The following is a 21,913-nucleotide window of genomic DNA, read 5'->3' on the forward strand; positions in this document are numbered from 1 at the left end:
TACTTTTTCTTTCCCTCCAAGGCAGATACATGGGATGAACATGAAGCAAACTGCAAGATTACTTCGAACAGACGCAGCATCCTCAAGGCAGAGCACACCCTCCTCAATACTGACACGGGTTTAGAGGGTTGTGCAAGAAAGGGGCGTGCTCCTAGTCCCTCGGCTGCCTTCCCCAGCTCCTCTGTCATCAGTCGGCCACATCCTCCTGGCTGCACACCACGCCAGCGTCCTCCTCATGGGAGCAGTTGTGCGTGCCAACATCGGCATGGGCACACTCCAGCAGCGTCTTCTCCTGCCCGAAGCACTGGACATCGTCCAGGAGAATGCGAAGGGAGGTCCCTTCCCCGAATTCTGCCTTCTTGCTGGCCCGCACCGCATAGGGGAAGCCCAGCTGGCGGCACACCACGGCGGCGGCGGGCGAGCTCCAGCCGTCGTCGCACACCGTGCCCCACTCGCCGTCGATGTAAACCTCCACCCGGCCCTGGCTCCGGCCGCGGCCCTGCTGCTCCATCAGCCGCACGGCGCCGTTTCGCAGCGGTGGGGCTGTGCTGGGGGGTTTCTTCTTCCTGCGCTGCCCCCTCTTCTCTCCTCCCTTCCTGGGCTTGGGGGCCCTGCCGCTGGGCGCTGGTGTGGCGGGCGTCCTGCTTCGGTTCCCTGGTGGCGGCGGGGCTTGGCCCACCCAGTCCACCCCAGCCGGTGTGCGGGGGGTTTTGGAGTCTGGCCTGCCTCCCCGTGGGGCCTCGGTCGTGGTCTTCAGCCGGGGACGTGGCGTTGGTGTTTTCACAATAAACTCTATTGGGGGAAAAACCCAGGAAAACATGAGTGTCACTCTATGGACAACACTTAAAGACAACTATACGAAACCAGCACTGAGTTTTGACTTATTTAACTTGTTTCTTGGAATTCACTTACTTGATCCTGTTGAGAAGCGACAACGCTCCTGGTGGGCGACTATTTCCTGAGCAAAGAATGTTGCCTGCTTTTAGTTAGCCGAGAGGACTGCAGGGCTCAATGCCAACAAGAAAGCCTCTGCCAAGAAGGAAACTCCAAGCAGTTCATTGGCAAAACTTCAGTCTGGCCATTAAAGGGTGGGAGCTCGAGTTTCATGGTCAGAATAGGAGTTCCCCACCATACCCCTCTTCCCCGCTGAAAGCATTTTAGACAGGCACTATTTCTGCTCTTCTCTTCATTACTAACGATTGGATCGTTACCAGACTGAGAGCGCCGGCCTCCCCACTGGGCCAGATGCTTTATTCAGAAGAGCTGAAATCAGGAACATTCAAAATCAATTCTCTCTGGCAACTGGAATATGTAAAAGGGACAGAGTTGCCAGGACAACATATAAAACAGGATTTGGGGTTAGGTTTTTTCTTCCTTATGAAAAAAAATAAAAGAGCCTTGAACTCCAAAGAGCTGAAAATTCTTTGCTGTCACAGTTTCCAGGCTTTACTGGACTTGCTTATTCACATGTGCTCTATTTTTAGCTTAAAAACAAGTTTTCACTTGTCAGAAGGAAGCGATTCAGAATTGCTCAGAATAACAATCAACTGAGCTGGGACAGTGTCACAGACATTTGCAAAGACATCCCAACTTTTTGAACTATATCCTAAATTTATCCATTCTCATTTATCATTTGCTTTGTAGTATAGAGATGAGGAAAAATATGACTGTCTTATTTGTGCTTAATATCTATTGTCCCCAAAAGACAAACCCTCGCAGTGGTCCAGTTTTTCCAAATGATGCTCTCTGGACAGGAACGGTATTTGTGGCATGAAAATATCTCCCGTCTTTGGAAGCTGAGGTTCTGAAGGCAAGAAATAGATACGAAAGCCTTATCTGTGCACACCTCAGTTGCTGGAGCATGATCAGGCAAAGCACTTAAAAATCCTGGAACTCATATAATGATATGTAGGACTGCGTGAACGCTAACGGTCACCTGGGAGTGCTTTTTACCTCACTGAATCAAGTTGTTATTATATATTACTCTTCGTCAAGCTATTTATTAAATACACCTCTTACAAATGCACTCATCCAGCTAATGCAAGCTGCATGCCTTGGCAATTCTGTTACATTCACACTAAACACTAACCAAAAATATTTACAGCTACAAGTCCTTGTTTGCATGCTTCTGAATCAAAGTCTTCATGCTTGGTTTTCACCTAAAAATGAATGTATTTCTTGAGACACTTAGCAGAATCCCTCCCACTGTTTCTTTTATGATGAAAACTAACTTGTAAACAAACCCAAAAGATTTAGTTATGTGTATAGTTTAAAAATCTGAAATTTGGACTTGCATAGAGAATAATGCATAAGCAGCAACAGAGACAAAACTGGTTGAATATGAATCAAGTTACTAATGTTTGGAAACTACGTGCAGAAGAATGTTTCTGAAGGCATGCTGAGTGCTCAGGCATGTCAACAGTTAATAATTATCCTTAGATCTTGTTCCACCTTAAAGACACTATTGCAAGGTGCTGAGTGCCCTCCTTCCTCCCTGAAGTCAAAGCTGTAGGAACTGTCAATGACTCAAATGCAGTGTAACATGATTAATGTAATTAAAAATTAAATAAAAGTATTCTGACATTTGAGTTCCTACAGTAATATTAACTTCATGACGAAGTTGTTAGAGTACTACCTAGGTATTTACATGTGTAAACAAAATGTGCAGGGAAAAAGAAAGGTGATGCTGCCTCATCTAATTTTGAGATCCTAATAGTTTATTTAGGTTTTTGCACTTAAATAGTACTTGGCTTGCTGCAGACTCAGCTACATCCTTGACTACTCCAGCCTTAGCAGTACAATACTTCATTCAGTACGAAGCAATCAAAAAGCCCTGGAGGGTTTGGATAAGCCTGAATGGATGATCAGGCTGATTCTTTTGGGATTGTTTTCTCATCCCATATTCTCCTACTTACAACTACCAATGACTCAGCCTCAGCTTGCTCAATGAGCTTTTTCCCAACCATTTTGCCATAGTATCCTTCAGCTCCTGAAGTGCTCCTCGCTACCTGAAGGCACTGCAAAAAATCACTTACCATTGAAAAGCACTGTGGAGCACAGGATCTCAGTACAGAAACAGTTACAGGGAAACCAAGTTGGTGGTAATGAAACAGGTTCCAAGTAGCATGGAAAAGGGAAAAGGTACAGGGGCAGAAGCTACAGAGAAGATTTCACAAGGCCTGGAGAGGAGAAATACCATATGCCTTATTTGAACCAACTATTCAGATCCAAAACAGCTGGTAAGAATCAATTTTGAGGATACTCTCAAGAGTGAAGTTCTGGGTGGTCTCCACGCATACAAAGATAGTACGAGCCTGGAGTTTGTATTTACTGCCAGCTAACACGCACCAATAAAAAGCAGCAGTGACACTTACTCTCCTTTGGCACAAACTGGATGCGCTTGCTTTTTACTTTCACCGGCGACGGCTCAACTCGGCATTTTCCTGGTGGTGCTCTCCTGCAAAAAAAGGAACACATACAGTGCACAATTAATTCCTTTCTCCTGGCATCATGAGCCTTTGCTTCTCATTGTTTTTCTATGAATGTAATGCTCATTGGAAAAAAAAGAAATGTCTGTTTAAATGATCCAAGTAATCTTTTACAGTAGAAAACATAATTAAACAATCACATATCTGCATTGATCAAAGTCCAAATATTCTCAAGGCAGTGGAGTCCTCTGGCTATGTTTCCACTTGCCATTGCTGAATCCATTAAGGAAATAAAACAATGCCAGGTTCAAGCATTACAGAAAGAGATTAATAAAACTGAAAATAAAAATTACAGAACCAGACAGTGTATGTTGAACATTTGACATAAAGGTCACGTATATGCAAGCTTTCAGGCTGTCTTCAGAGAAGCAAAATAACACACTATTATTCATACCTAAAGCCCAAACAAAAGACTAACTACTACAAAAGTAGTACCAAAAATGCATTAGTTTCAAACAAGAGCTCTATGTCTCCTACAGAGGCTGCCTCTTAGTACGGTGCATTATTTTGACACAAATTTGTTTGCTGTGGAGGTATATCTCACTTCTGAGAAGTTACATCCAGTTCATCATCATTTTTTCCGATGACGACAGCTGTCCTGATAATCCACAGACTTCTTCGGAGGTTTTAAAACTGGTTAAAAAATGCATGATGTTAGCCTTTGTAATTAGGATTGTTTGCATTTGCATTTCTGTGGAAGGCAAAGAGCTTCTTTCTCAACTTCCAACACAGGGATGTTCCCTACTTTATGAATTTTTCTGTGATTTTTTTCTGTACTCTACACATGAAAGAAACTTCTTTTTAAACTTAAACTTACGACTTGCTTTTGACTTCTGCTTTCTTTATTTTTGCAAAGGTTGCGTAATGCCAGCCGCTTAATACACAGTTTACAGGAACTCTTCCACTGCGTTAGATAATGGAAAATGCTCCTGACAGAGGAGAGTCAGAAGAAAACATGCGTCAGCTCAGGGGGCTGTTTAACTTTGGGGTCTGGCTCCAACACAAAACCAGACAAGTGGTTTGGTTCAAAATGCTCAGATAGCTAAAGCTGTAAATTTAATTCATTTAAAAAAAAAAAAAAAAAGCTACAAAAGGTCTCACTCTACATGTTTGGCTGAAAGCAGTCTGGTGTTTAGCCAATAATAGTAACACTTAAAAAACAGGAAGATGGAAAAAACAGCTGTAAGTCTTCCCATAAAACACAGTTATCCCCTGCCTTGCCCAGTCTCAGATACACACACGTGGGGTCCAGAAGGTGTAACAATGGTCTTAGTTCCTTGTCCAAGCCATTTGCCTCCTTGAAACACAAAAAAGAATGTACTTTTTTGACATTCATTTCTGGTTTGCCTGAGAAAGCACTGCAGGTTACACTGGATCAGCTTTGGCTGCAGCTGCCTGGGCATGGGGCTCTTATGGAAGATGCAGATGGCTACAGGGGGTGGAGGGGAACTGAGAATAAACACCTTGAGAAAAACTGCCTCCTTTTGAGCAGGAATCTAGAGAAACTTTGCCTGAGAAAGACAAGCCACCCATAAAATACTCCTTTACCTTTCAGGAACAAATCTCCCAACCCACATAACACCAACAGGCCCCATAACAAGTTGGTGGTCACCAGGCAGCATAGACTCCCACAACTGCAGGAACAAAGCAGACCCACAATGGGTTGTTCCAGCTGTTCCTTGATCAAGCTCCACAGAAGGGCCCGCACGGGAGAAGAGCTAGTTAGTCAGTCAACATCACTCATCACATCCACAACTGGACACACTGCACCATGCTTAGGCTTTCCAACAGGAACATCTCATACCTAGAGGTGTCCACCACTTTGTACACTACTCCATGGGGAGCCGTGGCGCTTGGTATGCCAGTAGACATGAAGTAAAGCTCCCCTGGGAAAAAAAAAACAAACACAGCTATGAAAACTCTCCATGGAGCTTCTGTCCTGTACAGCATGAGGGCATTAACTCTACATCACAGGTCAGAGAGCATCAGGAAAGCTGTGACCGACATAGAGATCTGGTTATCGGAGGAAAAAATGCAGGTTTGTGTTTGGGTTTTTAAGGAGCACTCATCTGCAGTCCAGTGGCATAAAATACTCTTAGTGAGTGGGAGCTTTTACATATTGTCTTGAAATACTATTTTGACAAATTTCCACTGCATGTTCAGCTGCCCAGACTTTAGCTGTCATCTCAGTCTGATCTGTGTCCTTCAACTTCACTAACGCAAAATGGTCAAACCCTGAATTCCCTTTGTCGAAACAAAATGAAAGGAAATTAAGACTGTTCACACCATCTCCTGCTCTTTTGGATAAAGCACTCCTTGGGGTGAATTACAGAATAAGATTTTGCTTTTGCTTTCTCTAGCACACTCACAAAGTGAGACGTATCTCATGAGAAAGGCATTTGGGTTGGTTGCAGCTCTGTCAGGTCACATGGGATAGGGCTCAACCAGAGGCCAGACAATTTCCATCACCATGTATTTGATGCATTTTCTCTTAACTGCATTTCTATCCCTCTCCTCCTGTTGCGCAGGGGAGGCTGGAATAAGCAGTCCCTCCAGCACTCTTCTTTCTCTTTTGCTAGCTCAAGTGCTTGAGCAGTGCAATGAAAACGATTGGAGAGAAAAAAATAAATTTGCAATATTTCAAAAAAAAGGAAAGAAAAAGAAGATAAAGAGGTAATGGTGATCTGCTTAGTGAGTAAGGCAGATTTCTTTGGGCATCCTATGCATACCCCAAGAGGAAGGAGCAGAGGGGTCAGAGTGGGCAAAGGAAGGTGCAGGCAGTTGGTGGCAGCTGGTGCTGGCTGCTGAGCCTCCCTCCTCCTCCCCGCTCTCCTGCGCTGCCGCAGGCCAAGCTTCTCTGGATGCTCCCAGGGCAGAAACCAGGCTCCTCTGGCCACTCCTGGCTGGCTTCTTCCTTTTTCTAGTGGGCTCCATGAACCACAGACCAGAGGCAGCCCCGATCGAAACAGGGGTGGGAAACACCTGGCACTGAGTCTTGTGGTGCAGCGATGTGTGCTCCATATCCCACCCCTCTTTCCTGGAAATTAGCGGGCAGCAATACGGACGCACAGGCTGCGAAGCACACGGTCTATTACACGGGCACCCCATAGACATACCACAGTGCCTGGGGTGTCCCCGACACGTTCAGCTGCCAAAGGCCAGGGCTGCTGGCTTTATAATGGCTGTGCTATAAGCCAAAAATATAGGTGTCCCCACAGCATAAACACATTCACTGCACCAGCTGGATTAACATTCGTCAGAGCAAGAACCCCCAAATCCAAATGCTTCTGTAAAGAAAAGCTTGTTAAAATAAACTGTGTGATGAACTTGTACAAAACCAGATTCCCTGCTCACCAGAAAGGTGCAAGAGCAGACTACACTGCAGATAAGGCCAGCTCACTGTGCTGTTACCAACAGATTTCTTTCCATTATAATAAAGCAAACACAAGGCAAATAACTACCTCTGAGAACAGACTCCAGCCCAAATTTCCACCCAGCTCTATTGTACCAGAAGAAAGGCAGCAGCATTTCACCCCGCTTTGCACAGGCTCTGTCCACAAGCTCAGGACAAGAGAGATGCCACTCCCCAAGTGCATGAGCAAGGGCTGCAATTAACAGCTTGATACTGCGCTTGGTAGCCCTCTGAATTGGCATAAAGCTGATTTAAACTAAGTTATTCTGATTTTAGGGTAAGATACCCTTTTCGCCTGCACTGCAAAACAGCTCTACCTTCCCTGAACATTAAACATTACAGAAAATGGATTTTAACTCCAAAAGGGCTTAAAATTCCAAAGTCAAACTTTTGAGCTAATACTTAATTTGGATGATTTGCATTTACATGATGAAATTTGCATTTATATGACATGCAATGCATGTTGCATTTGTGCAACATCCATACCTGACACAATCTGCAGGAAAAACAGATGTTTAAAACCGGGGCATTCCAGAAGTAGGTGCTTGTGACCACGAGTCAGGACCTCCCCACAATGGGGCAGACACAAACCCCTGCATTGCCAAGTCGCACGTGAGTCTACTTAGCAATGGGGCTAAACATCACCGGGCTCATCCTCTCCCTGTCCCCAGCCAGGGGCTGCACACTCTGTCTGCCCTGCCGTAGGGCTGCGCAATAAACCATACATACCCTTATACAAAGGGAGCAACCCCCAGCTTTCACTCTAAGACTCATTTCCTCCTTTTCAAATTGCAGCAGCTCCCTCCTAGAAAGCAAAATGTCTCCAGTCTTAAAACATAATTATGCAAAGCTCCACTGAGACTACATCCTTCAGTCCTATGCAAGCCAAAATCCCAGCTGGCACTAATAAAACATGGACTTAAGCAACCTTCTGCTGATGCCTCACTCAAGACATAACAATAGGGCTTTCATTCTCCTTCACCTTGAGAGATACAAATATTCCAGGCCAGGATGAGCAGGTTCATAATTACTATTCATTACATCTGCCTCCCTGTATCCATTAATAACACCAACAGCCTTCGTGACTAGCCAAGAGCATAGACTTGCTCTCACTTGGGTTCTCAGCCTCTCAGGGCCTGCATTCCCCGTGGCATGGCCCTGTGAAGAATGAAGATTCTTTTCTACGCTGTGGATTATTGTATTTGACCCCACTGTTCCCCGTCTCTCCCGAGGGCAGGTGTGCGGGCAGCAGCACATCCAGCCTCAGCCCTGCAGGAACTGCCTCTCCAATTCCCCCTGCCAGCACTGCGCAGCACACTGGCCTCGAAATTGGGATTATAACTTTGGTTTGGTATTTGGGAGATGCTGGGAATCTCACACACCAGCATTTTAAAGACTGGCAGACTCATGCTCTGCCTCCCCACCACCCACTGCCTCTCAAGAGGTCTCTCTGCCCCCTTCTCTAGTGTTTTACTTTGAAGAGAAACCACAAGCATGCCATTCAGTGTGACATAAAGTTAAAAGATTACCTGCTTCATCTTCAGCAAAGGAGATAATATATTGGTAATAGTTATTGATAAGCCCAGGGAACATGCACGTTTGTCCCGTCCCCATGCAGATTTCACTGTACTGCCATTCTCCAGTAGCATGATCCTCCTTCAAAGACATCAGGCGTCTGCGAGGCAAAAGAACACTTCCATAACACAACCAAGAAGACGATTTAAGAACATTAATGAGGACACCTGAAAGGATGTTTAATGCTTCCTACCCGCACTAGCTGCAATAGGAACCTCAGCTCCTCTGAAAAATGAAGGATTGTCAGTATTAAAACAAATACATCATACACTGCCCGTAACACCTTGTCTTTCGAGGGCAACACAAGCACATGAAAAAACAACAGGGGAGGGTTTATGGGATGTCAGACTACCTAGGGAGGGACCCGCCAGAGACACAGAGTGCCTGGCTTCACTGCAGCTCTGCAGCCTCTCTCCAGCACCTGGGGCAGGGGCTGCATGCAAGAGGCCTGGGAGATCCAGATGCAGCAAAGGCAGAGAATGTGGGGGGAAAACAAGGCAGTCTCATGCCTGCCTCGTCACAGGTTTGCAGCAGACTCACTGCCGGACAGCATTTTTTTTTTTTCTTTCAATATCTTCAGCGTCTGGAAATACTGCATCAGAGTGGTTTCTTGGAGTTTTTTTAGGATGTATTCAAATGCTTTTTTACACCACTTCCAGAATGTTAAATGAACATCATATCATTGCCCCTTTATTTGTACTGGCATGATATGAATCAGCAGCATTGAGGGCTGCTGGAATGCAAAGATTGCATTCCTGCACGGCACCGTGGAATAAACATTATATAAAACATGCCACACGAGCCCTCTGTAATGAGCAGCCAGGCTCTGTGCAGCGCTTGCAACCAGCAAGTAGCAGCATGTCCTCGGTTGTTAGACTGCATGAGCTCTCACAGGCAGGTGTAGTATCGCTGGAGTATCTGAAGTGTTTACTTACCCACTCATAAAATCGCCAAATATGTACAGGCCATTCAAGTTCGGAGACTCGCAACCCCGATAGACATAGCCTCCTGTAACAGATTTCCCCATTTTGTGTGGATATGCGTAAATTGGAAGTACGTCATCTGTAGAGGAGAAAAGATCTGTGATTTGCCTTGTTTTACACATGATGCAGAATAGCTGTTTATCTAGATAGTTCTGAGACTAGCATGATACAATCAGGTTCACTTGAGCATCTTAATTAATGAAGTGCTGATGGAGTCATCTTTAGTTTGATTTTCACCTTTGACAGCCCTGCCTTGGTGGCTGTGCTAACCAAGGACAAGCTAGCTCAGCGAGACTGGTCAGTGTTTCACTCCCAATATAAGCTGAATCCCTGATAAGCCTGAGTGCGCTCTATCACCCAGGCACCTCACCGTTCTCCTGAGCCCTTCTCCTCCTGCTACAACCCAGCTCTGTTAGTGTCGCTTCTGGACTGTTTATACACAGCCTGGACGGTTTTGCTATGAATTTTTAGGTTACTCTTAGAGTCATTGCACCCATGCAGGAGGTGTTTGCTCAATGCAGCTGTGTTTCAGTGGTGAAAAGGGAAAATAAGAGATGGGTAACTCCAGACTGCAGGCACTGATGAAAAGATATGTCAGATGTCAGGGCAAATAGCTTCTGCTTCTCTGAGACAGGGGAGCTTAACCTGAAAGGGCCATCAAATATTTATGGTATGGCACAGACAAAATGTAGTACCGGCGTATTCATTGTAAAATATAAATTAAAACAGAGCAAGATGCCCTGATTTTGACGGTTCCCATTATGCTTCCTGCCCTTCCTTTTGAAACTCCTGGGTCACAGGTATCTGGGTGGTACTCACCCCTCCTCATCCTCACTGCCTTTCTCCCTGACCATGTAGCAGATGCCTCGAGTAGCAAAGTCAGCAGCTCTGCCAGTGAGGAACTTGCGCCAGGGGCATTCCAGCTAAAGCACGTTTTTTCTACACTTCAGCTGCACTTACCATTTTAAAGGGGCTGTGACATTTCACTGTTCTAACAAAAGGATCTCAGAAATTGTTCCGAATCCCTGGAGACCTCAGTGAAGTGCCTGCCATGAACGCTCGCTCATGCAGGTGCTGTCACCCACAAGAGCACTAAATGGCCTCTCTGACATACTGCTTCAGCAAGGGGAGTACAAAAAATCTGCTCCCTGCTCTCACAATTTTTATAAAAAACACTTAATCACTACCACTGTACTTGTAGTAAGTTAATAAAAGGAAGGAAGTTAAACTAAGTTAATAAAAGGAAGGAAGTTAAACAACACCACATAGAACATAGCAGAGAAAAAAGACAGAATCGTGGCTAGTGTAAATCAGTGCCAGCCCACTGCCCCCCTGGATCTCTGGGGAGATAATGCACCAGCAGAAGATGTGGTCCACATCAGACCTTGCAACACAACACACTCTGACTTCGCACGTGCACTGGAACTTAGCCAGCCAGCAAATAGTCTGAATCCACGTTTGAAAAGTTAAAAAAAAAAAAAAAGTTTTCCTTTTTGGCGTAGCTTACAGAAACAAAAACACTCAGTACATTCAGTTACCCGCAAAGCAGGCTGTGTGCACAGTGGTTACCCAGCTTACACAATATGTTTCTTTTGTTTTTTTTTTTTTTAATATAAGGACACTACTTGTGAGTTATGGAGGAAAATACAATTGCTCCAAACTCTTCTCGCTTTTGATGGAAAGCTTATTTTACGTAGAAAAGATGAAATTGTCCCCCTAAATCACAGAATCACCAAGCAATTTGACTAACAACACAGATTGCCTAGAAAAACAACAGCTAGCACGTTTCACTTTCCTCCTAACACAAAACTGGCAACATGGACTTTCAATATTTATCCCTGAGTCAGTTCCCTTCTAGACTGAGACAATATAGATTTACATCTCGAAAATGTGTGTTTTCCACCAGGCAGCCAGGCTTTGAAGGCAGGAATTAAAAATGATGGTGCAGAAAACTGCACAGTGGGAGACGCAGGTAGTTTAGAGAGCACATCTATTTACCCATTGAAGAATTGGCGCAAAGTTTTTTATCGTAACAGCTGAACCCTTCCCTTGCCCTCCAACCATAATTTTTCCCCTTCTCGACGATGTCGATTTCTTCATATTTATTCTGCCCCACGTCTCCGCAGAAGAGCCGCCCTTTCCCTTCCTTGGTGTGAGGTTCACCCCTATCAAAAGAGCAGCGCCACATATTTCTCACTCCGTACGCATAGATTTCGGGGCGAGCCTTAGGGTCGTTAAGAAAAGGGTTGTCAGGAGGGATTCGGTACAGAGGCCCATGGTCATTGTTGTTCACATCGATCCGCAGCACTTTGCCCAGCAGGGTTGATCTGTATTGGGAGAAGAAAGGAAAGAAAAAAAAAAAAAGAAATAAAAGTAGACCTTGGTTAAGCACCAGAGATGGGGCTTTTGGAAAGTCTAGGGTTTCATTCTTTCCGTTTTGCAAAGACAAGTCTTTCAATATCTCTGAAAAAAACCACCATTTCAAGAAGATTTCATTTGCCTTGGGCCACCGAACTGCCTTCAGGTGGCACTGACTTCCCATGACCCACCACCCCGCGGACGCATGCTGGTGCCTTGGAGCTGCCGTAGCGATGGCTCCGCTCTTACTTGTTCTGGGCATTTCCAAAGGTCCCAAAAGGATCGCCAGCCATGCCTCCATCTCCAGTAAATATATAGAGATACCCATCATCTCCAAAGAGCAGCTCTCCTCCGTTGTGGTTGGAAGCGGGTTCTTCTATTTCCAGGATTATCCTAAGCAAAAACAGGGAGCAGTTTTTACCCACTGCACAAGGCCTAAGCAAAGGGCAGAGCAACTCAAAGTCACTCCAATGCTGCTCTTGACACATGGATACAACTACAGATCAGTTTTGATGCAAATTCCTCCATATCCATGTTACTGAATTTTGCTTGGGCATAGCTGATTTTCTAACCTTAAATAATTCCAATGTATTTTCCACGTTACAGAAACACCAACTTGTGTAATAACGAAAATCTGGGAAAGCACATGGCAGAATATACTTTTAAATAATTATACTTTTCCTCTGATTCTTCCTTCCTCCTTGTTAAACTTCTTTTTTTAATTATTATTTTTTTTTAAGAAAAGGCATCTCAGCTTAAATCCAATTGTAAACTGCAAAAGAAACGACTCCAGTCCATCTGTGCACCTGTACAGCACTTGGCACAATCCTGACAGGAGCTTTCAAGGCAAACCTAAAACTTTATCAACATTAAGGAATAGCTAAATTCTTAAAGAGAGAAGAATCCGTAAATGATAATCACACACAGAGGACTTCATGAGTTTAAAGAATGGTTAAAAGCAGCCTTACAAACAAACTAATATTTTTAAAAGGTTATTCAAAGCAGTACCAACACCTTTACCTTAATTTTAAAATCAAACTCTCTCTTCTGTTTATTTTATGCACCTGGCATCCCTTTCATAGTAAGAAAAGGGTGAAATACATAAAGTGTAACTTGATAGAAAGGTAAAGCCACAAATACACACAGTGGAGGTTCTCAGGTATAATAATTGGAGTTTATTTTACTCCAGCTTCTAAAAAAGTCCCGATTTCATGCTGAGAGTGCCTCTTAATAGCTGCAAAAACAAATTATAACAATCACTTATACAACCTCATTTTTAGCCAGGTTTTTTCCCTTATGAAAGTACTGATAGTTACAGTCATGATCAGATTGTAAATTGCGGGAGGGAATCCATCTATGTATTTATGTCACCTGCTGTTAAATGTCACCACCTCTGAGATAAGGTAACTGTGCATGAGCACAGACTCCAGCCAGCAGAAGGAGCAAGGGAGGATCCTCTATGGACCCAAAGGTGAATCCTCCTCAACTTCCCAAAGAAGATGGAAAAAACCAAAACACATTGAACAAGAATCTGCGGACAAACAGACATACGCCTTCCTGCTAAGGCAATGCACACCCCGTGTTGGCCTGAGCTCCCTCCTGGGCAGCACCTCAAGATGAAGTCAATGGGACCTGTGCCTACGCAAGCACAACTTGACCACAATTTTGTTTTCTTAAGCTTTTGCCATACTAACATCAGCTAAATAAGCACAGAAAACACTACAAACATAGATCCTGAGGATTTTTAAACAAGACAGCTCACGGGCCCTGACATCTGCAGGTTTAAGCTCCTGATTCGCTCTCCTGAGGACCACGTTTCAATTCCTGTTAGCCGTCATCTACAGTGCTGCTTACACTGAATTGGTGTAATTGCTTTATAAACCAGCATCCGCTTTCTATCATTAGCCTACATGCATTTTTGAGCTAGAATTATCCACTACTAAGTATTTGGAAAGCCCACATATAATCCATGTAATAAAGCAAAAATCTGAAAATTAGTAATATTCAAGAGTCTATTAAAACACTGGTTCTATTATGCGGTTCTGTACCAGGTTGTAAACCTATAGACTGTCTCCACAAACAAACCTCTAATTATTAGTAGCGATTATATGAGTGGTAATGGTTTTAAGCTAGAAAAGGGTAGATTTAGGTTGGATATTAGGAAAAAGTTCTTTAATATGAGGGTGCTGGATCACTGGAACAAGTTGCCCAGAGAGGTAGTGGAAGCCCCATCCCTGGAGACATTCAAGGTCAGGCTTGATGGGGCTCTGAGCAACCTGACCTAGTTAGAGATGTCCCTGCTTATTCTAGGGGGGTCGGACTAGATGAGCTTTAGAGGTCCCTTCCAACCCAATACATTCTATGGTTCCGTGATCTGTGCATATTGATGTGGATCAACTGCAGGATCAGACTCAAACAAATGTAATTTCCAATCAAAACACACTCAGTAATAGCACAGTGGTTTGCATTTAATTTGGTATTAAATTTGTAATATCACAAGGCTGAGCTGTCATTCAGATAAAGAAATGTGGGGCCAAATCCATCTTCGGCCCAGTATCACTGAGTTTGTATGTAATGATTTTGGAAACCTTTGGTTTCGGAATGAATTTCACTCATGCTTTGCAGAAGTCTATTCTAAAAGGTAATAATTACAATACCAAAAAACACCAACCAAAAACCAAACCCCAAAATGCTACTGTAAATAATGTTTCATCAATGTTCAGTTAAACCTTCTGGCATGCCAGAACTGAGAAATGTAAATGTTTTATCCCTGAGCACTTGCAGTTCATCCATGGACCACAGGCATATTCTCTGTCTCAGTATGCTAGACATGGCCTTGGACTAACTTGCTACCACACTGGAATGGAAGAACGCTATTAAGCTAAGTGAGTCTCATTCATTAATAGCCTTTAAAAACACATAAGCTGCCCTCTGAGATCTTAAATACATTTGCCAGAGAAACGTGTGTACAATACCTTTCAGAACCATGGTCCAAAGCATTCATGTCAGCAGAAGAAATTCTGAACTCACTGATTCGGATTCTCTCTTCGTAACGAACTTCAATTGAATAGTAGACATACACTTTACCATTAAATTTGAAGTTAGGATGGAAGACAATACCTAGAAAACCTCTCTCATCTCCTTCCCAAGGCGAGGTAAGTACGGCTTCACTGATGTTCAGAAATGGCTTTTCGAGCCTGGATCGATCGGGGAGGTAGGTCCACACCAGGCCAACCTGCTCCGCAATGAAGAACCTGTGGGTGCCATCGTTGGCGTGCACCATCGCAACGGGATTGCGCAGCCCATTGGCGACCTCCACGAGGCAGAGCTGGAGACAGCCCTCTGCATTGGCGGTCACTAACCCCAGGTTTTGGTTAAGGTTCTGGTTAGCCAGCAGGTGTGGAAAACAGTAGTCTGTGTCCTCCAAGGACAGGTAGCGGCAGAATTTTGCCATGTTGTTCTCCAGTGCGATTAACTCTTGGTCTGTAGAGAGATAGCGAAAAATGGAGCGGCATTTTTGCCACACTTGCAGGCAATAGTCTTGGCAAAGTCCTGGTATCGTCCGCACGGGGGTGGAGGGATCCTCAGCGTCATACAAGTGAGCTGCATACGGAGAGCATTCCTAGAGGGAAAGAGAAAGAGCCTCAAGCTATTTCTTGGATCAGATTTGAAATAGCAGAGCAGCAATACTCATTGGAGAAATTTCACCTTAATTACAACATATGTTGTGGTTTATTCAGAAGATACAGTAACAGAGGAAAAGATCTCAGAAAGGGGGTTTATTTCAGCATTCATGGAAACAGTCTTCAGTATCCCTGGTGAAAGCTGGCTTCCTCATGCTGTTATTCATTTATTACAACTGTAGCACTAAAGAAAAGCAGCGATGATGCATATCTTGCTACATCATCCTAGTAGACTGTACTACGAAAAAAAAGAGACTTTCTATCTTGGATGCTCTGACTTCATCTATGAAATAACCAGCAGATTCACCACAGCATGGCAGTGAAATCAAGGAGTTAGCTAAAAAGATTCAGGTCTTGCATCTCCAGGCCGAGAAGGGAATGGGGAAGGTCATCAGAGCAAAAGCCTATGGCTTCCATACTTTGTCATCTGACAATCCAGACACACACCTCAAACACAGACACGATCTACAGGTGGGAAGGAGCAGGATGAGAAAGTGTAGTAGCAGAGGAGAGAGACATTCCTCACACTGTGCAGTACACCCAGCCTTGGCATGCTATCACGGCATACACCACCCTTGCTCAGGTCCAGCTGCGTTTGCTGGTGGATCTTTGCCTCCAGGCAGTTTATATACCTGACTAGAAGTGGTGAAATAAATCTCATGATCATGACATTGGTCACCAAGTTCTGCGGCGGATGCTCAGGCTCCAGGACTTCAGACAGTGAGCACCAAACGGCCATAATCCAGGCAAGGTCCACTGGCACTGGCTGCAGCACAACCCTCATTTATGGAGGGTGCAGCCTTGGAAATCTACCAAAGGATTGAATCAAGGTCACATAGTTCATTGTATTCTCTGCATAAGAACTCCAGGCACATTTTACTTATGTAAAAAGCCACTGCAATCCAGTAGAACTGTCTGTAAATTACAAAATTACAAAGTAGACTCCATTCTGCTTTGCAAGGGCTCTTCCTTGTAATACACACACAATATTTTCCAGTTGTAATACATCTTCCCAACAAGCATCTCAAAAGTGCGCTCCAAATATCATAACATGACTCAGTGGAGGCTCAGTTATTTTCACAGGGCAGATAAATAACTGAGACAAGAAAGGTACGAAGAGAAACCATCCTTCCTGAAAAAAATCTGCATTTTTTAATTCTTAGATGGCATTTCTTCCAAGCAAAATCAGCTTAGTGAAAAAAAAAAAATAAACCGGGAGCTGTTTCTAAATCTATAGGGAGCTATTTCTTAATGCAGACTGCAGCAGTATTCGATAGCTGAAAAGATATAACATCTGAGATACTGAAGTATTTAAATTAGTTGATAAGTACACACAATATTTATTTTTTTTTTCCCATTATATACCATAATAAACTGAGAGGCCATATAACAAATCATTAGTGTACAATAAGCTTTCCTCCTGGAATGTCAAGCCATTCATCGCAAAATGAAGGTTATTACGCCTTCAAATGAGCAGCAATTAATGCGGTAAAAAGGAGATTGTGCGTGACACAAAACACTGAAATTACACGGGCAGATTTGGCGGTGGCTCTCGGCTCGGTTACACGAGGTGTGCCAGGGACGGAAAGACCCAGCGCACTTGCCAATGGAGTTGTTATGGATGAAAATTTGGCCTTAGAAAACAAACTGAAAGGAGACAGAAAGGGAACTTGAAGGCAGGGCTGGACAGGAGCTCAGTCTGTTGCTGCCTACGGAGGTTTCACACTCAGAGAGAGGAGGCCCCCCCGCTTGAGTCCCGGGGTGTACCTGCTTCTCTGAAAGCCTCTTCCAAAGCAAACAATGATCTTATGCATTGTAAAGCAATGTCCTGGCTTCAGCATCAGCATCAAAAATAGCACAGAGGTATGGTATCCCTGGCCTTTTGCTGCTGCAGGCTGTTGACCCCAACCTCAGGTGTGCTTGAATAGCAGTTGTGGATGTCACTTCTTCACTCCTTGCCACGTTCCTGGTGGCATACGGCTATTTACAGCAGCATTACACCGGCAGTGATGTTCAGAGAGCTGTCACTACCCAGACAGTACCCAAGCATGTGTCTAGGGTATTTTTCAGACACATATGGAATATTTTCCAACTTCAGTTCCACAAGAGACGGAGTCTGACGCCTGATCCTGAATTTCTCCGCTTCTGAACCAAACGTTGTGGTCCTTCACCCTTTACATTGTCTTGTCACATTCACTAACTCAAAACACCAAGAAACTACACACTTGGATACAGCCCAGTATCACTAATAGATCTAAATTCTCATTTCCAAATGACATGGTCTTCATTCATTTTAAACTGTGATATCGTCCAAAGACCAAGGAAACTAACAGGCAGAGTGATCAGTAACTTCAGTAGGGCTGGAAGAAGCTTGCACCATGAAATTAACTCATCAGAAATAAAACAAGTAACATCAAGACAAGCCAGCCAAATCCATCCTATCTGATCCAGGAATTCAGACGCAGCTGTTTATCTGAGGAATTGCAACAGTCTGAATCTGGACCAACACCCACATCGAACAATGGCTTATTTACTGCTGCTATCAGCCCGGGGGAAGCAACGGGACTCCTGGGGAAAGTGTCTAACTTTCATGTAATCCCTGACATCCCCTGTCCACCCCCATCTGGAAACTCAAGCCTTTCAGCAAGCTGTTCCCCGAGAAGCAGAACAAGGCATCTGCTCTCCCGCAGTTTGGAGTCCTGTATCCCACTGCACAAATCTACACGTGTCCCCTGAGACCTGCTGCCCTCATCAACTTACCCTTCGGTGTGGAGGCTGTGGGGCAGGCATAGGGATGTCCCACGACAGCCCTCCTCCCTCATGGCCAAAGGCATCCTCTCAGCCTGCTTCTGGGTGGGAGAAAGCCTGTTTTTGGGGCTGGGAAGGATTTTTCTGCTTTTCCACAAGGAACAGAAACAGCACCATGTAGCAAATCACAATTTAAGAGAAGGTAGGAATCCTCACCACAAGTACAAGCTGAGACACTTGTCAAAATAATTTGATCACATTTGAGAAAAATCACGAATCACGAGCAGGAAGAGACAGAAGTGTTCTGAGTAAGTCACGGAAACCCATTTATTAATTCAGATTTAGGATATAAATTGTATATATAATGGATTAATGGAAGCAAGAGTGTTCTGGAGCACTTGCAATGCCTGAACTTCCATTTCGTGCTTGCGTGGCCAGAGGTGGTGGTTTGTAGCCGCATCTGGGCTGATGATGCACTGAGCTCATCAGAGCATTTCAGTGAATCATTTTTCCCACACTGAATTATTTCAGTGCTTCTGAACAAATTTTCAACAGTCGGGTTTCTGATGTACGCAGGAGACTTACTTATCACTTCCAGAGGCAGAAGGAGTGCTTAGCAGGCACTGCTAACTGGTTTCCTATCTGCAAATGGACTTTTGGACAACGCCTGTTTCAGGAATATGTTAAAAGGTTTTTTTGCTTCCAGTACAACGTGAGATGAAATAAAAGTCAAATCTCTAGAAACTGATGTGGAAAAGGGTTGTCTTTGTCTTCACGCTTTCAGGAACACAAGAGGTACCCTGCAAAATGCTAAGAGCAGGATTTCTGAAAAGCCACTTTGATCCCATCCGAGCAGAGCAGACGAGACTCCACTGTCTAAATTAATTTAAGATTTACACTTGCATAGCACAGAGCTGCCACTGCTCTGTCTCAGGGGCATTTTCATACATACAAGGCCACCGCTGATGATGGGGTCAGACGCTTTGCTCTGCGCAGACTGTGATCATCCTGTTATCATATCAGGCCACAGAACATCAGCACTGACTGGAAATTTCCCCCGTGCAGGATGGCCACCACAGAGGTTTCTAGGCCACATCCTCAGGCATTACTCTGCACCCACCGTCAGGACTGTTAGCACCTGGCACATGCTAAAAGCATCTCAGGATGCTGTAACCCAGTACAAAAACCCACCTGATCCCATGAGTTGGGTGTACCAAGGAGCATGTTTTGTGCAGGCAGGTCCCTTCCTGAGTGTCTTCATCAGTTCCAGCGATCTAACCCTGGGAGCGTGAGGGGAGTCTGCAAATTTTAACTGCCCACATACTCATCTCAGAGCGCTGCTGCTCATAAATCAAAGCAGACCAACATCCCTATTCCTCTTTCAGACACCTGTCAAAGGACACAAAGTCCACTGGGACATCTGATGATGGGCAGTCACTCCTGACAGTGCCTGGGAGCATATGCCTAGGCTGCTGCACTAATCCCTGATGCAGCCATATGTGGGCCAAGGCACTGGGCCCAGGCGCTAATGCCACGGCTGATGCTCCTGTGGGGTGGTCCACGTAGCTCTGTCTGGGCCTGGGAACTAACGCCACAGCTCACACATCCCTGGGCTGTCCAAAGCCCCCTGTGCTGACGCAGCCCTGCATGGGTGGATGCAGTCATTCCTGGGCTGATGTGACCGTGTCATGGCTCGTGCACACCTGTGAAGTCCGAAGTACCAGTGCCTGGACCACCGCACCCCCCACAGACCACTGCACCCACGCCTGGGCTGCAGCATCCATCCCCGGGCTCTGATGCAGCCTAGCACGGGTGGATGGGACCCACGCCTGGGCGACAGCACCGTGACGGGGGGCTGAAGCACCCACGCCTGGGCCAAAGCACTCTGCGGGGCCAAAGCACGGTGCAGGGGCTGAATCCCCCTTTGTGGCTGACGCCCCCCGTGCAGCTGATGACCCTGTGCGGCTGCAGCCCCCTGTGCGGCCGGAGCCCCCCGTGCAGCAGAAGCCCTCGGTGCAGCAGAAGCCCCCGGGGGCCCCGGGCGGTAGGCGGGCCGGCGGGCCGGGACGCCTCACCTGGCAGAGCAGGTCCTGCAGGTGCCCGGCGCAGGCGGCGTAGGTGGGCCCGTCGAGGCGGGCGCTGAGGCGGTAGAAGCGCTGGAGCAAGGCGCGGTCGCGGCGCGGGTCGCAGCAGCCGAAATCGGCGTAGCGGCGGCAGAAGGCGAGGCCCCGCGGCGGCCGGAACGGCGGCTTGAAGTCCAGGCACTGCGGGTGCGGCCGCCCCGGCCCCGGGGCCAGCGCCGCCGCCAGCAGCAGCGCCAGCGCCGCCCGCAGCCGCGCCATGGCCGCCTCCGCGGGCGCGGAGGGCGGCGGCACCGCGCAGCGCTGCTCTCCGCGGGCGAGCCGGCGGCGGCGGCCGGTGGGGCGGGGCGGCGGGCAAGGGCTGCCGCCCGGCCCGGCTACACGGAGAGGCTCGGCCGGCCCCGCCGCCCCGCTCCCCCCCGCGGCAGAGGGGGCGCGGAGAGCGGCCGCCCCGCCGCGCCCGCCCGCCCCGAGGCCCCGGGTCGCGGGCGCCGGAGTGGCAGCGCCGGGCTCTTGGGGACGGGGCTTCGCTGGCAGCAGGCCGGCGTGCCGGCGGTGGGTTTGGGAAGGCGTTTGCCGTCCGGGTGCGCCCAGCCGGCAGCCTGGGAGGTGGCGGGCTGTGCGGCCAGCGCCGGGGTCGTGCTGGGGATAGAGCGCTGCAGCGGGTCGCGCTGGAACCAGGCCCCTTAGGCTGACTCCTGACGGGTTGGCTGCTGGGCTCTGTTGCCGATCTTTTGTATGACCGACGTTTGAGAGATCAGAGCACTCCGAGTTTAGAAGGCTGACGGGCACACTTAAAACCAAGAAAATTTAGCTTCGGCACATCTAGTGCTTCGGCATTCTTCGGCATCCCTTGGCAACCTCATCCTGGGATGTGATTCCGATTAGATTCAGCTCTGAGGCTGGAAAGGAGAGGTCTGGTGTAGTCTTTACACCGTGTGGCCCTAGATAGCGGAGGTGACATTCTCCTTTATGAAGATACTCCTCCCCTTCGGGATGGTACTCCATCCACGTACTCCCTACCCAAATGAAATAAAATTGCTGCTGATACTTTCCTTACCTTAAAGTGCTTCATGGCATATCCCGGGAAAATGTTTACTCCCAATGGTGGTTTTTTGCACATCATGTATCATGAACATGAGGAAAAACTTCTTTACAGTGAGGGTGGCAGAGCACTGGAACAGGCTGCTGAGAGAGGCTGTGGAGTCTCGTTCCCCGGAGGTAGTCAAAATCCGCTTGGATGCAATCATGTGCGACCTGCTGTAGGTGAACATGCTTTAGCAAGAGGGTTGGACTAGATGATCTGCAGAGGTCCCTTCCAACCCCTACCATTCTGTGATTCTGTGATTCTGTGATATGTGATGTTACCAGCTAGTAAGATCAAGTCCCAAGTAGATGGCATTTTTTTGCTGTTAAATGCAGCTAGCCACAGTGTGTTATGTATTTCAATATTAACAGACAGACTGCCCATAAAACACAAAGAATGGAGAGTTCATGCTGATATGCTATTTTTGACTCCTGCCTTGAGACCAAAGAACTGCTGTACAGTGCATATGGACTGTAAAATCACTGCATGGCTTGGAAC

At 46.3% G+C, this 21,913-nt stretch overlaps 1 protein-coding gene across 1 annotated transcript; it reads right to left on the reverse strand.

Annotated features, from left to right (window-relative positions):
• Nucleotides 1-187: 187 nt before the first annotated feature.
• On the reverse strand, nucleotides 188-20,589 carry HHIPL1 (HHIP like 1). Its single transcript, XM_086463152.1, has 9 exons — nucleotides 20,323-20,589; nucleotides 14,792-15,438; nucleotides 12,066-12,209; nucleotides 11,457-11,785; nucleotides 9,411-9,537; nucleotides 8,430-8,575; nucleotides 5,293-5,374; nucleotides 3,375-3,457; nucleotides 188-792 (listed from the first exon to the last, which is right to left on the reverse strand). The coding sequence occupies exons 1-9, from the start codon at nucleotides 20,587-20,589 to the stop codon at nucleotides 188-190; spliced, it is 2,430 nt and encodes an 809-aa protein (XP_086319278.1).
• Between the last annotated feature and the right edge of the window lie 1,324 nt (nucleotides 20,590-21,913).

This window comes from Leptosomus discolor, chromosome 3, assembly GCF_034619465.1.
Source record: "Leptosomus discolor isolate bLepDis1 chromosome 3, bLepDis1.hap2, whole genome shotgun sequence".
NCBI classification, from domain to species: Eukaryota; Metazoa; Chordata; class Aves; order Leptosomiformes; family Leptosomidae; genus Leptosomus; species Leptosomus discolor.

Bases quoted from the DNA above. Each gene is read 5' to 3' on its own strand.
- HHIPL1 (XM_086463152.1), bottom strand. From the start codon at position 20,589: ATGGCGCGGCTGCGGGCGGCGCTGGCGCTGCTGCTGGCGGCGGCGCTG. The intron at 12,210-14,791 runs GTATTGTACACA...GTTTTTGCTTAG, and splicing joins TTGGACCATGGTTCTGAAAG to GATAATCCTGGAAATAGAAG. The intron at 9,538-11,456 runs GTAAATAGATGT...TCTCCTCTACAG, and splicing joins TTGCGCCAATTCTTCAATGG to ATGACGTACTTCCAATTTAC.